The 20,588-nt window shown below is 49.3% G+C and overlaps 1 protein-coding gene across 2 annotated transcripts in view; it reads right to left on the minus strand.

The window, feature by feature from the left end:
• RAD23B (RAD23 homolog B, nucleotide excision repair protein) overlaps nt 1–15,487 on the minus strand; it is a 30,090-nt gene extending 14,603 nt beyond the window's left edge. The window contains exons 1-3 of one of the 2 annotated variants that reach the window (XM_073542656.1): nt 15,136–15,487; nt 6,215–6,296; nt 5,818–5,897 (exon numbers count right to left, since the gene is read on the minus strand). In XM_073542656.1, coding sequence (XP_073398757.1) covers nt 5,818–5,897; nt 6,215–6,296; nt 15,136–15,201 — 228 coding nt within the window. In that variant the 5' untranslated portion in view covers nt 15,202–15,487. The remainder of the gene's footprint in view (nt 1–5,817; nt 5,898–6,214; nt 6,297–15,135) is intronic. The other variant, XM_073542655.1, reaches the window with a different exon arrangement.
• Nucleotides 15,488–20,588: the final 5,101 nt, after the last annotated feature.

The following is a 20,588-nucleotide window of genomic DNA, read 5'->3' on the forward strand; positions in this document are numbered from 1 at the left end:
TAATCACAAACTCTGAAAAGTTATTTTTGTTTTAAGGGAACCTGTCAGCAGGATTGTGCACAGTAACCTACAGTGTCAGGTCGGCACTGTTTTAATGATTATATTGATACCTTGGGTGATGAATTCAGTCTTGTGGTTGTTTAATCTTTATGTGCAGTTTTTAGTTAATATATGTTTGTGCTACAGGGTGGTCTGTGGGGGGGGGTTTCATGTGGGGCTCTGATTAGGTAATCATCAGGATGTAGTCTAAGGATAATATCTGAAATAATGCCCGAAATGAGCCTGAAGTGACCAGAAGGTACGACTAAACGCCACATTTAAATGTACTAAATTTCTTTTGCCTTCAAAATTACTCTTACCATGACGACATACACTAACTGTTTTGGCTCCTTTAATCCTCACTCTCCTTCGCTATCCACAAACCCCAGCACCCGCTAACCAAATAGTAATCTCTCCTTCCCTCTTGCCTCCCCACCTGGCCTCCTCAGCTGACCTGCTCCTCAACCTCAGAGCTCGCCTAATAAAATACAAAACAAGCCACCCACCCTCCTTCTCCCACATGCTCTCCCTCTCTCTGCTTCTCCTCATTGTGGCGACATATCTCCCAACCCTCGACCCCCACAGCTCATACCTCCCATTACTACCCCCTTCTATCGTTCCCAAACCAACACAAACACCAGAAATCTTTCCCACCTCAAATCCGTGCCCCTGACAACCACCACCCTGCTCCCACTCTCTGGATCACTCTGGAATGCCCGCTCCGTCTGCAATAAACTCCATGCGATTCATGACCTCTTTACCTCTCGCAACTTTTCCTTCCAGTTCCTTGGCCTCACCGAAACATGGCTGACACCCTCCGACACCGCCTCCGCTGCTGCGCTAAGTTACGGCAGCCTCCACTTTACCCACATTCCCACACTCCTTGCCCTGGCAACAGACATGGCGGAGGAGTGGGCCTTCTCCTTTCTTCCAACTGCACCTTCAGCCCAATCCCACCTCTTCCCTCCCTTGTCCTCCCCTCTTTTAAAGTCCACTCCATCCGCATCTATTCTCCCTTCAACCTCCAAGTGGCTGTCATATACCGACCTCCAGGCCCGACCACTTCCATTATTGACCAATTCTCTACCTGGCTCCTTCACTTTCTCTCTGCTGACATTTCAACCATCATCATGGGTGATCACCTTCAACATCCCCATTGACACCCACCAGTCGGCAGCCTCTAAACTCCTGTCCCTTACTTCATCCTTTGGACTTACTAAGTGGTCCTCCTCAGCCACCCACACAGATGGACATACATTAGACCTGGTCTTCACCCGCCTCTGCTCTCTTTCTAACTTCACCACCTCCCCTCTCCCTTTATCTGACCACCATCTACTCACTTTCTCATCCCTGTCCTCCTCACCTGTCACCCACGTCCAGCAGCATGCGCACCCCCGCAGAAACCTTGCACATCTAGACACACACACACACACACTCTCTGACTCTATTCTACCACTGTCCTCCATAGCTTCACTCCACGACACTGCAACTAGTTTCTACAATGCCACTCTTGCATCAGCCATCGACTCAGTCGCCCGTCATGCATAACAGAGTGCGACGAACCAATAGACAACCCTGGCACAATAACACCACTAAAAAGCTTCGGCAAGCATCCAGAATTGCAGAACGGCGCTGGAAGAAAACACATTTGCAAGACGACTTCACTGCACTCAAACAAGCAACACATGCATTCAAATCAGCTCTCACCTCTGCTAAACAGGCCTTCTTTACATCCCTTGTATCTTCCTTATCCCACAACCCCAAACAGCTGTTCAATACTTTTAACTCTCTCCTCCGCCCACCACTGCCACCTCCGACTTCCCTAATCTCTGCCGAGGACTTTGCCGCACACTTCAAAAACAAGATAGACCAAACACGGCAAGTCTTTATTGCCCAACCACCTCAACCCCTTTGTATACCAGACCAATGCCCAAACCCCATAACCCCTCTCTCCAACATCACTGAAGAGGAGCTTAATCGCCTCTTCTCCAAATCGCACCTCACAACCTGTGCGCTTGACCCCATCCCATCCCACCTCCTCACCACACTTATCCCATCCCTAACCCACCTCTTCAACTTATCACTAACTTCTGGTACCTTCCCGTCTGCTTTCAAACATGCCACAATCACACCTATCCTTAAAAAGCCAACCCTCGATCCAAAAGCCACGTCCACCTATCGCCCAATATCGCTACTCCCATTCGCTTCTAAACTCCTGGAGCAGCATGTCCACACTGAACTTTCCTCCCACCTCTCATCTAACTTGCTCTTTGACAATCTACAATCTGGCTTCCGCCCCCATCATTCCACTGAGACAGCCCTGACCAAAATTACCAACGACCTACATACAGCCAAAGCTAACGGACAATACTCTGTACTCCTGCTTCTAGACCTGTCCTCTGCTTTCGATACAGTTGACCACTGCCTCCTACCACAGATCCTCTCCTCCTTTGGCATCAAAGACCTCACCCTATCCTGGATCTCCTCATTCCTTTCCAACCGCACATTCAGCATCTCCCACTCCCACACTAACTCCTCATCCCACCCTCTCTGTTGGAGTCCCCCACAAGGCTCTGTTCTAGGACCCCTACTCTTCTCAATCTACACTTAGTCTGGGGCAACTCAAAGTCCCACGGATTCCAGTACCACCTTTATGCCGATGATACTCAGATCTACCTCTCTGGCCCAGACATGACCTCTCTGCTCTCCAGAATCCCAGAGTGTCTATCAGCCATATCCTCTTCTCGCTTCCTCAAACTCAATGTGGACAAATCTGAACTGATCATCTTCCCCCCCCCCCCCCCCCCCCATCACACAGATCTTCCTTACCCGACCTTTCTATAACAAATGACATCACGCTTTCCCCCGTACCGGAGGTCCGCTGCCTCGGAGTAACCCTTGACCTTACCCTGGCCTTCAAACCACACATCCAAGCTCTCTCCACCTACTGTCGCCTCCAGCTCAAAAATATTTCCAGAATCCGTTCCTTCCTCAACCCTCAATCTACTAAAATGCTTGTGCATGCCCTCATCTCCCACCTCGACTATTGCAACATCCTTTTCTGTGGCCTCCCTGCTAACACCCTTGCACCTCTCCAGTCCATTCTCAACTCTGCCGCCCGACTAATTCATCTCTCTCCTCCCCTCCGCAAATCTCTTCACTGTCTCCCATTCCCTCGGCGTATCCAGTTCAAATTACTAATACTGACCTAAAAGGCCATCTACAACCTGTTTCCTCCATACATCTCTGAACTAATCTCCCCGATATCTTCCCTCAAGAAATCTCCAGTCCTCCCAAGACCTCCTTCTCTCCTCCACACTTATTCGCTCCTCACCCAACCGCCTCCAAGACTTCTCCAGAATAACCCCCATCCTCTGGAATTCCTTGCCCCAACACGTCCGGCTATCAACCACACTCGGATCCTTCAGACGGAACTTGAAAACCCACCTCTTCAGGAAAGCCTACAGCCTGCAGTGATCCCCGCTGCCTCCTCACCACTACTGGAGCTACCGCCTCACCATCACTGGAACTGCTGTAACCCTCCAACCTACTGTCTCCTTCCCCACCATCCTGTAGCATGTAAGCCCGAAAGGGCAGGGTCCTCTCTCCCCTCTGTATCAGTCTGTGATTGTTAGTTTGTTTGCTGTAAATGATATCTGTAATCTGTATGTAACCCCTTCTCATGTACAGCACCATGGAACCAATGGTGCTATATAAATAAATTAAAAAAAGCCAGCCGTGGCACCTGCGCTGGAGCATAATCACATGTTTAATGTCCTAATAATAAATGTGGTTGATGTTATTTAGATTAAAAAGTAAAAAAATCAATTTTAAAATGGTGCCTGGCGCACCTGCGCAGTAACAGCTGTCGGTGTACCGTATATACCTGTGATCTGATAGCTGATACTGTGCAGGTGCCATCTTGGATTTTTTTTTTTAATCTCCAGCAAGATGGCGCCGCCAGCACATGCCATTTTAAAATTGATTTCCCTATCTGAACAACATTAAACACATTATTGGGACATTAAACATGCGATTTTGCTGCAGCGCAGGAGCAACAGCCGGCACCTGCCTTCAGAAGGGTTATTTTCTTCCGTATGTACAGATATTCATTATGTAAACTAGGGGGCAGGTCACTGAGGGAGCAGTGACCTGTCAGCAGGCTGTATTATGAATATCTAATCAGAGCATGAAGTCCAACCACAGACAGCTCGGGAGCAGCAGCATATCATTAACTAAAAACTGAAAATAAAAATTAAACAACCACAAGACGGATTTCATCACCCAGGGTATCATTACAATAAGTATAATGGTGCCGACCTGACACTGTCTGTAGGTTACTCTGCACAATCCTGCTGACAGGTTCCATTTAATACCACACATGATGTTCTTTGCAATATTTAAGAAATACATCTCGTATAAATCACATATACAACAATTCAGTCATCCCATGTCTGCAATTCACACCTACAGCAAAGGACATTTAAAGGGAGTTTGACAGTTTTTTTGGTTTTCTTCTAGGCATGGACAGGAACTCTCCTTCTTGCGCCCCTGTGGATCCAGAGCAAGCTGCTTCAGAAGGGACGCATAATTCTGAAAAGGAGCAGACAGACCCCCATGGCAACCTGCTCTGGATTTAAAGGGGTACAGGAGGGTGTGATTAATTTTAACCCCTTAACAACCACAGTACATGTTCAAGCCCCCTATTGGGACTAAAAAATACAGTTTAGTATAAAAAGAAAAAAGATTTTTTTTAAAAAAAAAAAATGATAAAAAAAAAAAATCCCAAAAAGCTCCAAAACACAAGCTTAATTCATACTCTTCACTCCCCCCCCAAAAAAAAACAAAAAAAACATTGTGCTCTAGAAAATAATTAAACTGATCTGTAACCAGTTAAAAGAAAAAAATTGTGCGTTTTTTGGTTTTTCAGTACACTGTCGCAAAATGAATGGAGTCATTCAAAAGTAAAACTCACCCCGTAAAAAGCAAGTGGGCAAGAAAAAAAAAAAAAAAAAAGTTATCAGAAGGGATTGAAAAGTTATCGAAATCCATCCTTGCCTTAAAAAAAAAAGGAAAAAAGTTACTGTCGGACAACCCTTTTTAAAGCACCACTCCAGTGATTTTTTTTTTTACTATATCAGTGCCGTAGTGGTGTCACTAATGTAAGTTCTCTGACCCTACTATTTTACTTGCCAGCTGCCGTCTTCAGCTCTTCCCCGCGCCGCCATCTCGTGATGGCAAATACAGACTGACCTGAAGTCAGAGGTATCGGTCAAGCTTTCAAGTGTCAGTGTACATATACAAGTGCCTCGTTGTGGCTCTCAGACTTATACTGAGTAGTGACTTCCGGATCACCCAGCAGACAATGCAGCAATCCGGTAGGTCACAACCTGCAGAAGACGACGAAAGCGGTGCTGGTAACTGATGGAAATGGCTGGTGAGTATAAGGTTAGGGGCAGGGAACTTACACAAGTGACCTGTAACCTTTCCATTTATTAAACATTAGCCCAAGCGAGATAAAAGAATTGTTGATAAAGCAGCTCTCTGGTAGACAGCAGGGAGGTCAGTGTTTCCCAATCTCCAGTCCTCATCGCCACCACAGGTCATGTTTCCAGGACTTCGCCTATATTGCACAGATGGTGGAAGTATCAGGCAGCAGAGAGTGCCACAGCTTGTGTGGAGTACTAAGTAATCCTGAAACATGGTGATGGGGGCTGCGAGTACAGGCGTTAGGGAAATCCTGCCCTACATGTTAGCAGGGTGCAGATAGGAGCTTACTTTTGTCACCATCACTACTACAAAGTTTTTCTCATCAATCTTGTATTCTTTGAGGGCTGTGTCATCATTAAGGATTTTTCCTAGAATGAAGCAGACAGGTTATTAGACACTGAACAGCAGAAATCCTCTTAGGTAGATCAGGCCGTGCTCACATTAGTCTGGCAGGGTTTCTGGCATTTTGCACAGCAAGAACACTGCAATCTGCAGCCCTCAGTCACATTAGAAATACCGGAACCTAATGGACACCACTGGAACACACTTCAGTGTCAGGATACCCTGCTAACAGACCAGCAGAGCTTTTTCTATAGCCAGGATATTAGTGTGAACAGAGCCTTACCAAGTCTATTCCTTCTCCATCTGTGCGATATATTCTGCACTCCTCAGTGCCAGTAATTACCTGCATAAATTAATTTTTGGCCAGCGACTGGAAATGCATCCTTTCCCTTCTCTTGTTCTATTTTCTCTTTCAAAGCTTTAACCTGTTAAAAAGGAGATGTAGTTATCGAGGAGATTCTTGTTGATAGGTTATATGCAATCAACGGCCGGATGTCTGTGGCGCACAGCTCCCTTCACTGTAATTGGCCACTGCCGACAACAGCGGTTCAGGTCTGATTCAAACGAAGCATACGGCCAAACTGGTGGACATCCAGTGGTAAAAAAAAATAAATACAGTATCAGCTCTGCCAAAGTACGTATGACCCCTGGGGGTAATAAAGTTAATTTCCTTCCGGTGGCGGGGGTCTAAGGGCCGACACCGAGCAGGTTCAGAACGCTGGTAAAGACAATAGCGTTTAACGTGACAGGTTCCCTTCAGAGAAACACTAAAGACCTTTTTTTCTTCACTACCTTCTCTAAATCTGTGTGCTGTGTAGTGTAAGTGCAGTAAAACACTTACCAATCACCATTTTCCCTGGTTTCTATCAGGGCTGTGGAGTCGGAGTCAGTTTTGGTTGGAGTCGGTAGAAATGTACCGACTCCAGCTTTAAAAAAAAAGTATTAATATTTCATAATTGAACTTTCATATGAATTTTATAAATGTTACTCAAATATATATGTTCTATCAAACTATGAACAACAGTGATAAGCAGTTCTGCTGGAGATAGAGACATTTCTTACTTCTTGTGTGTCACTGTTCCCCACTGCCCTTATCTAATCTTATACTTGGTTAACCTCATGCTGCCCCAACCCCCCTACTTACGATGTATGAAACTGAAAGTGAAAATGTGTTGCAAATTCTTAGTAGTAAAGCTCATCCTCTAGACTAGATCATACTAGGTGTGCGTCTTCCAAGCATCTCACAGCTGCCTGCTACTCAGAAGAGGAAGACTAAGAAGTATTATCCTTTCAACAAACTTTGCATCAGTCAACTGTGAGTACATGAGGAATAATAACAGTATTACTGACCACTATATCAGTTGTACGACCTGGCAATAATTTTGTACAATTGTTTTTAGGAAAAACAATTGTCATTTGGATTGTGAATGCAGAATTAAAAACCTGAGAGGGTCAAAGAAGTATCACATTAAATCAGCTGTATTTGAACATTTCACCATCACTCAAGATAGAAAACATTATGTCTGTCAGTGTATGACAAATGATCCAGACGAAAACAAATGCTGTGAAGCCAAGATGAGTGCATATTCAGGCAAAGATAAAAATGCTCCTACCAGAGCTTCTAATCTAAAGAGACATTTACAGCGCTTTCATCCAGAAGTATTGAAAGCAGTGGATGAGAAAGACTGCATCCAAACCAATGAACCAGTGCCCAGCTCTTCCAGCCAAACAAAGGAGCAGAGAACTTTGCAGCCATCAGTTGCAAGATATTTTGTCAGTGACAAAGTTACTGTGACAATGACAGTAGATACATTTAAAAACAGATCATAGAGCTTGTTGTAAAGGATAGTGTGCCTATTTCATTATTTTCACGACCAGCTTTTATGTGTCTGAATGGGGAAATGGCCCGCAAGCTTGGTGTTTCTCTGGAGAGAGAGAGTATTAGAAAATTAGTAATCGAAGAAGCTTTTAGACAAAAGGAAGAACTTAAAAAAACTCTCAAGGGACGCTTTCTGTTTCTTAAAATGGATGCCTGCACACGTCACAGAGTGAACTATTTTGCCATCAATGTCCGATTTGTTTGTGACAAAAATGAAATAGTTACCAAGACATTGGCAGTAAAAGACACCAAAGCTCATCACACCAGTGAGTTTCTCCAGGTCTTGGTGGAAAAGGTTCTGCAAGACTATGAACTTAAAAAAGAGCAAGTTCTTTCTGTCGTAACTGACAATGCTTCAAATATGATAAGTACTATTAAGCTAATGAGAGTAATGATGGTGACCAGCAGCTAGAAGAACATTCTGGGTCCACAGACACAGAAATGTTTGAAATAGAGGAACACAGTATTGTAACTGAGGAGCAAACTGAAGTTGCTTCAGATGAACAGCAACATGATAGTTTAGATGATCTTGTTTAAACTGTGTCAATATGTTCTTTCATTCATCACATGCGCTGTGTTGTGCATACGCTAGAGCTGGCTATAAGAGACAGTCTGCAAGAAGGACATGCTGCTGCACTGATTGGCAAGGTGAGAAAATTGGCTACTGTTGCCAGAACCCCTAAAGTTGACTCAATTTTGAAGAGACGTGCTGGAAAAGGGGCAATTATTGATCAAGCCACACGATGGGGCAGTACTTAATGATTCAGCGCTTGGTTGAACTGAAAACCTTTCTTGTAGACATGGCTAACCCTCAACTGACGCTAAATGAAAGTCAGTGGAATCAGGTGACTGAGCTGGAAAAATTGCTAGAGCACCCATTTACAGTGACTAAAAAATTACAAGCAGAGGACTTAACTCCAGGTATTTTCTTAAAGGAGTGGAAGAACCTGATGTTTCGCCTGTCCCAAAGAGGAGGGTTAATTGCAAGTGGCATTGCTACATCAATGAAACGGAGAGAGGAGCTACTATTACAAAATAACATTCTTTTGGCAGCTGTTTATGTAGACCCAATGCATCGGATTCTTCTAGATGATCAACAGCTAAGTAAAGGAAAAGAAGCTCTGTTTGAAATAGCAGTAAGGATGAAAGGGTTGCAGAACAGTCAGGAGGAACAAGAAGAATTTGGTCGTCCTGCCACATCTTCACCCTCATCATCAACTGATGAAGAATTTAATTTCGAAAAATATTTGGATCACAAGGACCGTGCAAAGCGTTCCCGCATAGAAGAGTCATCCCCATCAAGGAACACAGCCAGTACATTTCAGCAGAATTTTTCATGTGCACTAAAAGAAATTGAGAAATTTGACCGTTCATCAAAAATAACAGTGCAACAAGCGATTCCTCTGTATCCTGACATTGTCAGAGATGTTGCCCGAGTGGTTACTGCTTTGCCACCAACACAAGTTAGTGTAGAGAGGTTGTTCTCTGCTCTCAAAATAATTAGATCAGATTTGAGGGCATCCATGAAGGAGGATCTGACAGAGGCAATACTTTTTCTGAGGACAAATTTATAGATTTCTTATTAACTGCATAAAAGCGTTTATTGCATATTTACTTACAGTTTAGAAAAGTTTATAAAAGTTATTTGCTATATTCTAATAAATGTAGTTTTTGCTCTAAGTGGTCTACTTACTTATATGATGGTGAGAAACTGAATAAGCACGATGTTTAATATTTTACAACAGTAAATTTGTTGTTATGAATTGGCCATTTATGAAGGAGCCGGAGTCGGAGCCTGATAAAATCCAGGAGTAGGAGTCGCAACTGTGGCTTACCGACTCCACAGCCCTGGTTTCTATCTAGCGCAGCTCCGGTCATCATCTTACTCAAGGGACAAATTCCGCCTTGCCAGATCACACTGGGTTTGGTGTGAGCAAGTCTCTAGCGTCAGAACGAGGGGCTGGAAACCGGGTTAGATGGCGGTCAGAGTATTTGCTAGCACTTACACTACAAACATATTTAGACCAGTTTAGTGCGTTTTCCACGCAAGCCCTGAACTCTTTGTCCACCCATCCGCCCTCATTGGTCAGGACTCTCCTGCACTGTTCTGCGCAGTCACCATTTCAGTGCTGGATCAGCGTCAAAGGAGCCATTCTGGGATTTATTGTCCTCTTCATCCCCAGCAGTACTACACAAATCACCAGCACTGTGCTTATTACATCCATAATGCTAATTACTGCCACCCATCCCCGTGTGTGTCTGTTACATCATCCTATCGCCTGCATTCACAATTTTCCATTATTGCTCCTAGCACCCTCGTGTACTTCAGTGCCAATTCCTATGCCCCATGAATTATAGTGCCCACTACTAACCCCACCATGTACTATAATGCCAGCCCCAACTCCCACAACTGTGTACTATAGAGCCTGCTCCTAGCCACCCCCTTCCTACGTGCTATAGTGCTAGCCAGGGCTGTGGAGTCGGTAAGCCAAACCTCCGACTCCACAGCCCCTTCCCCACCCCCCTTTCCTCCGTGTGCTATATTGGCGGCTCCTAGCCACCCACCCTCCCGTGTGTTTTAGCGCCCGGATCCTAACACCTCCCCACTGTGTGCGCTATAGGGTACGCTCCTGGCCCATTCCCCGAGTACTAAAGTGTTCAATCCTAGCACACCCCCAGTGTGTACTAGACTACCTGCTCCTAGGCGCCCCCCCGTGTACTAAAGTGTCCGATCCTACACCCCCCCCAGTGTGCTATAGCACCCACTCCTGGTCCCTTCCCCATGTACTATAGCGCCCGCTCCTATTTTGACTCTGTTATTCTACCTCTCAGAAAGCCCACAATTTCCCATTTCCAGGCGTGTATGCCTATGGGAGGCAGACACTAAGATGTAGTAGTCTTTGGCCCTGTAGGCGTCTGAAGCAGGGGTTCAGATGTACGCCCTGAAGGGGCCACTTAACTGGTGCCTTAACACAATGTGGAAAGTCATCACTTCATTTTAATTACATAAGATGACCGTGTATTATCTGTGAAAGGCCGAGGTTGAAGGAAGGGGCCGTTCAACCATCATAGCAGCAGTGTACGGCCTGCTTAAACTTCGGAATCTGTCACCGCATTTTTCGAGTATCAGCTGCCGGCACCGCCATCAGGGGATTATCTACAGCATTGTGAAATGCTGCAGATAAGCCCCCAATATAACCTGAAAGATACAGTACTGTGCAAATTAATTGGGACAAAGCATTTTTTTAATTAAAATTGAAAGTTGGTTACCAGTCAGTGATTCAAACCAGTTTTAATTGCCTTGAACAGGCACTCACGCTGGTTTGAATCACTGACTGGTAACCAACCTGTTGAGGGCAGAGCAGAAAACTGCAGTGCGCAGGACCTCTCCCGGCACCTGCACACTGCAAGACTCTGCTCTGCCCTCAACAAGGCAGAGCAGTGCGCCTGCGCAGGAGCCACGACAGGCAGCAAAGAAGAGGACGTCACCGTTAGAAGATGGGAGGCACCGGACCGCGACACCCATCGGACCAAAACCGGACCTGGATCGCTCCTGGGTGAGTATAATATAACTCATTTTTCTTCTCTTTAAGGTTACATCGGGGGCTTATCTACAGCATTACAGAAAGCTGTAGATAAACCCCTGATGGCGGTGCCGGCAGCTGATACTCGAAAAATGGGGTGACAGATTCCCTTTAACGTGTAATCATTTCATAGGTTTGGATTGTGTTCCGAAGGTTGCAAAGTAGTAAAGCCTATCGGTGGCAGTCTGGGCTCTAAGATGCCAACCGATAGCAGCTTATGCACATAGGAGCCTGATTGAAGATTTTTTTGACAGTCTTGCCAAAATATGCAGAGCTGGGATGAGTCTAAGCCCAACGACCCAGTTTACTCCGCATTAGTATAGTGAATTTTGCCAGAAATGTATTCCCATCCCCAACTGAAGTAAAATTTTCGACAGAGGCGCACACTAGTTGAAAAGTGCACTTAGTTTATTACGTGCCATGAGCTTACTTCCGTAGTCCCGATCATTAGGACTGGCGTGCACCACGTTGGTCTGAAAAGACTAGGCTAGACCCTGAAATTAGCATGGTTTCAGGGAGGATGCAGGGGCTGCCTATGGCACTACTGGAAAGCTGGAGTACAGCGCTTGATGGAAGGATCAATGGAACATGTATGGCCATTGCTCCATTCAGACCTCAAAGGAGTAACGCACAAAGGCACAAGCAGAATTATGCTCCGAGCTACTACAGGCACGATGACGACCGCGGCTGCTGAATCTCCTCCTCAAGTAGGGGAAAGTACCTTTCAATATGGAGACAAAAAAGGGACTTTTGCAGCCTGTAGTGCTAAAGTAGTAAAACTGCACACATGTAGTACCACAGTAATACTGGTTCAAATGAAAAGGTTAATGTCACTGGCACTGCACCAAGAATGTCGTTAAAATATAAGCCCAAAAAAGTGGAATGGTTCCCCCCACACATTAACACCCCTCAAAAACTAAATTAAAATTAATTATATGTATGCCAAGTGGCAAAACAAAAAATCTCAAAACCAAGCTCTCATATGGTGACTATGCTGAAGAAAAAGAGTTATGGCTCTTTGAATATGGGAAAGAGGGGTCATCCTTAAGGGGATATCCAATTATAGAGGGCTACCCACAAAAAAGACGCAGTGAAACCCAGGCCTGGAGCGGACTGGAGTTACACCCTCATCAGCTTCCAATGTTACACAAGGAAACTACTTCAGCAAAACGTTTATTTTTCCCTCCTCTCTTACTAAATCCACATCAGAATGGCAGTACAGTACTACTATTAGGATGTCCAGCTACAGAGCGAGAGCCTGCGAGTATTCAGTCTCCAAAATGCAGCTGGTACTGAGCAGTGTGAGATCTCAGCAGGAAGGAGTGACACTGAGGAGCAGTCAGGCTAGCTGGATGGAGATCGGGTAAAATGCTTTCATATCTGGGGATGGAATAGGCGTCCAGACCTGTACAGCTTTATGTATGCCGCCAAGTCAGGAGAGTCACAATCTTTCCATGCATCATGATCCATGAATGCAGCCATACTGACATAGATGAGTACAAGTACACCAGCATCACCAAGTCTAAGATCTCTCCTAATGGATATAAGTTAGCATTGTGACATGTTGTTTCATCTCCACAAAGTGGGCTACGCCTCATTCCCATACAGGTCACCTGGCCCCAGCCTGCAACATCTAGCACCTGAGAGGTGATGCCCAACAATCCCTCTTTATATAGCACCAACATATTCTGCAGCACTGTACCCCTTAAAGGTGCCTTATTAGCGGTCTGGACTGAGGCTGAAAGTCTCCTGAGCCAAGCAGGACATGCTATGTGGGGGCCTCTATCATATCCATGGCCAGTGTCCTGATCCAGGCAGGCCATGCTATGTGGGGGCCTCCCATCACTTCCATGGCCAGTCTCCTGAGCCAGGCAGGGCATGCTATGTGGGGGCCTCTATCACAGTGTTCCCCAACTCAAGTCCTCAAGGCCCACCAACAGGTCATGTTTTCAGGATTTCCTTAGCATTGCTCAGGTGATAATTGCTTCACCTGTGCAATACAAAGGAAATCCTGAAAACAAAACCTGTTGGTGGGCCTTGAGGACTGGAGTTGGGGAACCCTGCTCTATCACATCCATGGCCACAGTGTCCTGAACCAGGCAGGTCATGCTATGTGAGGGCCACTATCACATCCATGGCCACAGTCTCCTGCGCCAGGCAGGCCATGCTATGTGGAGGCCTCTATCACATCCACAGTCTCCAGAGCCAGGCAGACCAAGCTATGTGGGGGCCTCTATCACATCCACAGTCTCCTGAGCCAGGCAGGCCATGCTATGTGGGGGCCTCTATCACATCCATGGCCACACTCCTGAGCCAGGCAGACCATGCTATGTGCGGGCCTCTATCATCTCCATGGCCACAGTCTCCTGAGCCAGGCAGACCAAGCTATGTGGGGGCCTCTATCATCTCCATGGCCACAGTCTCCTGATCCAGGCAGGCCATGATATGTGGGGGCCTCTATCACAGCCATAGCCATAGTCTCCTGAGCCAGGCAGGCCATGCTATGTGGGGGCCTCTATCACATCCGTGACCACAGTCTCCAGAGCCAGGCAGGCCATGCTATGTGGGAGCCTCTATCACATCCGTGGCCACAGTCTCCAGAGCTAGGCAGGCCATGCTATGTGGGGGCCTCTATCACATCCATGGTCACAGTCTCTTGAGCCAAGCAGGCCATGCTTGGGCCTCTATGACCTCCATGGCCAGTGTCTCCTAAGGCCTGTTTCACACCTCAGCTTTTTGTGTCAGTTAAAATCCGCCAAAATGGCGGAATGCGGATCCGTTGCTAAACTGATGTGAACGGATGCCACCGGACCGTTTTTTTGACGGATCCGATGAATGAGATCCTGCCGGGCATGTCGGCGGACGTCAAAATTTTGTCGGATTCTCAAAAAAACGGATCCAATGGATGGCCTTCCGTCAAGATCCGCCGGTAATGCAACTCAATGGGGAAAAAAAAAATGGATCCGCCAAGCAAAATGGCGATCCGTTTTTTTTTGCAAAACGGCGGATCTTGACTGATGGACAAAAACTGAAGTGTGAAACAGGCCTAAGCCAGGCAGACTATGTGGGGGCCTCTATCACCTCCATGGCCATAGTCTCCAGAGCCAGGCAGGCCATGCTATGTGGGGGCCTCTATCACATCCGTGACCACAGTCTCCAGAGCCAGGCAGGCCATGCTATGTGGGGGCCTCTATGACCACAGTCTCCAGAGCCAGGCAGCCATGCTATGTGGGGGCCTCTATCACATCCATGGCCATAGTCTCCTGAGCCAGGCAGGCCATGCTATGTGGGGGCCTCTATGACCACAGTCTCCAGAGCCAGGCAGGCCATGCTACGTGGGGGCCTCTATCACAACTATGGCCATTGTCTCCTGAGCTAGGCAGGCCATGCTATGTGGGGGCCTCTATGACCTCCATGGCCACAGTCTCCTAAGCCAGGCACGCCATGATATGTGGGGGGGTCTCTATCATTCCAGCATGCACCGGCTCACTCAGCCTTCTCTCAGTCACTGCGCGCCACATCACACTATATACTGCCGCGCAGACCACGTGGTCTCGGTCACGCCCCCTAGTCACGTGTTCACCAACCAGCAGGCAAACACGGGCCGAGAATGCGCAATAGTCGCCCCAACCCCCTCTTCGCTATTAACTCTGTCACTGCTATGGCCCAAAAAAGTCCCCGAATGTGTGATCAGTCCCCTAAGTGGCGCCACTAGCTGCTGCGCAGAGCGTCACGTAGTCCGCGTCTAGGCCTCCACCGTGCAGACACGGGAGTGCGCCCGCCTCCACCCCGCAGCCTTACCGTCTCCTCACAGTCGATATCTATCTTGAAGGTCTGTTGCTGCAGTGTTTTCATAGTAATCTGCATGGCGGCGGCGCTGGGTGACCCTCCCGGTCCCGCGGTCTCCTGGGTGTTCCGGCCTGGTAGAGCTTAGTAGCGGCGAGGGGCAGTTTCCCGAATGCGAGGCTTCCGCTCTCTGTCTCCCTGCCGTTAGTGCTCCGTAACGGTCTCCTCTCAGTGTCGGGCGGCCCGCAGATGCCCGGATGTGCGCTCCTGGAGATGACGGTTATTTCGCTGTCTCATCAGCACGGCCTGACCGCCGCCATCATGACTTCGCTCACTGCCAGGCGCGCGGGCCGCAGGACGCCTGCGCGCGCTTCACGAGGAGGCGGGGCCTAGAGAGTGACAGGATTGGTGTGTTCTCGCCAGACGGCGGCCGTATGGAGGGCTCTGATTGGCTGTGGTGGCAGTGTGGACAGTGCGCACCTGCCTCCCCGTATGTCATTATCGCTCCTGCCATCCTCAGTATGGCGGGTGACAGCATGTACCGGCACTTACATAGAAGGCTGCAGCCTGCACCTCAGTGTACGGGCCGGGGCCGGGGCCAGAGCTGCAGGAGGCTGTGTTCACACACAGCTTCTACTACGAAGAGTCCGGATTTACACCCCGAAATCCACACAAAATCCCTCTTTACCAAGATCCTTAGTAATGTTCAAGAACTGTTTCCCTCAAGCTACAAGTAATAACCTGTCCACTGCGTAAGATATGTTAATGGGTGTTGGGCCAATGGGGGGGCTCCTACTGTATACAGGGGCCATGTGGGGGCTCCTACTGTATACAGGGGCCATGTGGGGGCTCCTACTGTATACACGGGGCCATGTGGGGGCTCATACTGTATACAGGGGCCATGTGGGGGCTCATACTGTATACAGGGGCCATGTGGGGGCTCCTGTATACACGGGGCCGTGTGGGCGCTCCTACTGTATACACGGGCCATGTGGGGGCTCCTACTGTATACAGAGGGCCATGTAGGGGCTCCGACTGTATACAGAGGGCCATGTTGGGGCTCCGACTGTATTCAGAGGGCCATGTGGGGGCTCCGACTGTATACAGAGGGCCATGTGGGGGCTCCGATTGTATATAGGGGGCCATGTGGGGGCTCCTACTGTATACAGGGGCCATGTGGGGGCTCCTACTGTATACACGGGGCCATGTGGGGGCTTCTACTGTATACAGGGGCCATGTGGGGGCTCATACTGTATACAGGGGCCATGTGGGGGCTCCTGTATACACGGGGCCGTGTGGGCGCTCCTACTGTATACACGGGCCATGTGGGGGCTCCTACTGTATACAGAGGGCCATGTAGGGGCTCCGACTGTATACAGAGGGCCATGTTGGGGCTCCGACTGTATTCAGAGGGCCATGTGGGGGCTCCGACTGTATACAGAGGGCCATGTGGGGGCTCCGATTGTATATAGGGGGCCGTGTGGGGGCTCCTACTGTATACAGAGGGCCATGTAGGGGCTCCGACTGTATACAGATGGCCATGTAGGGGCTCCTACTGTATATAGGGGGCCGTGTGGGGGGCTCCTACTGTATACAGGGGGACATGGGACTCCGACTGTATACAGGGGCCATGTGGGCGCACCTACTGTATGTAGGGGGGCTCTGACTGTATATAGGGGGCCATGTGGGGGGCTCCTACTGTATATAGGGGGCCATGTGGGGGGCTCCTACTGTATACAGGGGCCATGTAGGGGCTCCTACTGTATACAGAGGGCCATGTAGGGGCTCCTACTGTATATAGGGGGACATGTAGGGGCTCCTACTGTATATAGGGGGCCATGTGGGGCTCCTACTGTATACAGGGGGACATGTGGGGGCTCCTACTGTATACAGAGGGCCATGTAGGGGCTCCTACTGTATATAGGGGCCATGTGGGGGCTCCTACTGTAGACAGGGCCATGTAGGGGCTCCTACTGTATATAGGTGGCCATGTGGGGGGCTCCTACTGTATACAGGGGACATGTGGGGGCTCCTACTGTATACAGGGGCCATGTGGGCGCTCCTACTGTATGTAGGGGGGCTCCTGTATACAGAGGGCCATGTAGGGGCTCCTACTGAATATATGGGCCATGTAGGGGCTCCTACTGTAGACAGGGCCATGTAGGGGCTCCTACTGTATATTGGGGGCCATGTGGGGGGCTCCTACTGTATACACGGGGACATGTGGGGCTCCTACTGTATACAGGGGCCATGTGGGCGCTCCTGTATGTAGGGGGGCTCCTACTGTATACAGAGGGCCATGTAGGGGCTCCTACTGTATATAGGGGGCCATGTGGGGGGCTCCTACTGTATACAGGGGCCATGTAGGGGCTCCTACTGTATACAGGGGCCATGTGGGGGCTCATACTGTATACAGGGGCCATGTGGGCGCTCCTACTGTATACAGAGGGCCATGTAGTGGCTCCTACTGTATATAGGGGCCATGTAGGGACTCCTACTGTATACAGAGGGCCATGTAGCGGCTCCTACTGAATATAGGGGGCCATGTGGGGACTCATACTGTTTACAGGGTTCCATGTGGGGGCTTCTACTGTATACAGGGGGCCATGTTGGGGCTCATACTGTATATAGTGGGCCATGTAGGGGGCTCATATTGTATACAGGGGCCATGTGGGGGCTCATACTGTATATAGGGGACCATGTGGGGGCTCCTATTGTATATAGAGGGCCATGTAGGGGCTCCTACTTTACACAGGGGGCCATGTTGGGGGGCATACTGTATATAGAGTGGGCCATGTGGGGACTCATACTGTATACAGGGGGCCATGTGGGGGCTCATACTGTATATTGTGGGCCATGTGGGGGGCTCCTACTGTATACAGGGGCCATGTAGGGGCTCCTACTGTATATAGGGGGCCATGTGGGGGGCTCCTACTGTATACAGGGGCCATGTAGGAGCTCCTACTGTATATAGGGGGCCATGTGGGGGCTCCTACTGTATATAGGGGGCCATGTGGGGGGCTCCTATTGTATACAGGGGCCATGTAGGGGCTCCTACTGTATACAGGGGGCCATGTGGGGGGCTCCTACTGTATACAGGGGGCCATGTGGGGGGCTCCTACTGTATACAGGGGCCATGTGGGGGGCTCCTACTGTATACAGGGGCCATGTAGCGGCTCCTACTGTATATAGGGGCCATGTGGGGGGCTCATACTATTTACAGGGGGCCATATGGGGGCTCCTGTATACAGGGGCCATGTGGGGGCTCATACTGTATATAGGGGACCATGTGGGCGCTCCTACTGTATACAGGGGGCCATGTAGGGGGTCCTACTGTATACAGGGGGCAATGTGGGGACTCATACTGTTTACAGGGTTCCATGTGGGGGCTCCTACTGTATACAGGGGGCCATGTTGGGGCTCATACTGTATATAGTGGGCCATGTGGGGGGCTCATATTGTATACAGGGGCCATGTGGGGGCTCATACTGTATATAGGGGACCATGTGGGGGCTCCTATTGTATACAGAGGGCCATGTAGGGGCTCCTACTTTACACAGGGGGCCATGTTGGGGGGCATACTGTATATAGAGTGGGCCATGTGGGGGCTCATACTGTATACAGGGGGCCATGTGGGGGGCTCATACTGTATATTGTGGGCCATGTGGGGGGCTCCTACTGTATACAGGGGCCATGTAGGGGCTCCTACTGTATATAGGGGGCCATGTGGGGAGCTCCTACTGTATATAGGGGCCATGTAGGAGCTCCTACTGTATACAGAGGGCAATGTGGGCGCTCCTACTGTATACAGAGGGCCATGTAGGGGCTCCTACTGTATATAGGGGGGCTCCTGTATACAGGGGCCATGTAGGGGCTCCTACTGTATATAGGGGGCCATGTGGGGGGCTCCTACTGTATACAGGGGGCCATGTGGGGGGCTCCTACTGTATACAGGGGGCCATGTGGGGGGCTCCTACTGTATACAGGGGCCATGTAGGGGCTCCTACTGTATATAGTGGGCTATGTGGGGGCTCCTGTATACAGGGGCCATGTAGGGGCTCCTGTATATAGGAGGCCATGTGGGGGGCTCCTACTGTGTACAGGGGCCATGTGGGGGCTCATACTGTATATAGGGGACCATGTGGGCGCTCCTACTGTATACAGGGGGCCATGTAGGGGCTCCTACTGTATACACGGGGCCATGTTGGGGCTCATACTGTATATAGTGGGCCATGTGGGGTCTCATACTGTATATAGGGGGCCATGTGAGGGGCTCCTACTGTATACAGGGAGCCATGTAGGGGCTTCTACTGTTTATAGGGGGCCATGTGGGGGGCTCCTACTGTATGCAGGGGCCATGTAGGGGCTCCTACTGTATATAGGGGGCCATGTGGGCGCTCCTACTGTATACAGAGGGCCATGTAGGGGCTCCTACTGTATATAGGGGGCCATGTGGGGGCTCCTACTGTATACAGGGGTCATGTAGGGGCTCCTGTATATAGTGGGCCATGTGGGGGGCTCCTACTGTATACAGGGGGCCAATTAGGGGCTCCTACTGTATACAGGGGGCCATGTAGGGGATTCTACTGTATATAGGGGGCCATGTGTGGGGCTCCTACTGTATACAGGGGCCATGTAGGGGCTCCTACTGTATATAGGGGGCCATGTGGGTGGCTCCTACTGTATACAGAGGGCCATGTAGAGGCTCCTACTGTATATAGGGGGGCTCCTACTGTATACAGGGGCCATGTAGGGGCTCCTACTGTATATAGGGGGCTATGTGGGGGCTCCTACTGTATACAGGGGGCCATGTGGGGCTCATACTGTGTACAGAGGGTTATGTTGGGCTCACTGTATACAGGGGGCCATATGGGGGCTCATACTGTATATAGGGGCCATGTGGGGGCCCCTACTGTATACGGGGGCCATGTGGGGATTATACTGTATACAGAGGGTTATGCTGGGCTCACTATACAGGGGGCCATGTGGCGGCTCATACTGTATATAGGGGGCCTTGTGGGGGCTCCTACTGTATACAGGAGGCTATGTGGGGCTCATACTGTATACAGAGGGTTATGTTGGGCTCACTGTATAAAGGGGGCCATGTGGGGGCTCATACTGTATATAGGGGCCATATGGGGGCGCTTACTGTATACAGGGGGCCATGTGGGGCTCATACTGTATACAGAGGGTTATGTTGGGCTCACTGTATAGAGGGGGCCATGTGGGGGCTCATACTGTATATAGGGGGCCATGTGGGGGCTCCTACTGTATACAGGGGGCCATGTGGGGGCTCATAATGTAAACAGTGGGCATGTGGGGTCCCATACTCTATACAGGGGGCCATGCCATGTGGGGGGTTCATACTGTATACTGGGGGCTATGTGGGGCTCTTACTGTATACAGTGGGCTATATGGGGCTCATACTGTATACAGGGGGTTATGTGGGGGTTCATACTGTATACAGT

The sequence above is a fragment of the Dendrobates tinctorius genome, unplaced genomic scaffold (assembly GCF_039654945.1).
Source record: "Dendrobates tinctorius isolate UK_male_01 unplaced genomic scaffold, ASM3965494v1 ptg000128l, whole genome shotgun sequence".
Classification (NCBI taxonomy): Eukaryota; Metazoa; Chordata; class Amphibia; order Anura; family Dendrobatidae; genus Dendrobates; species Dendrobates tinctorius.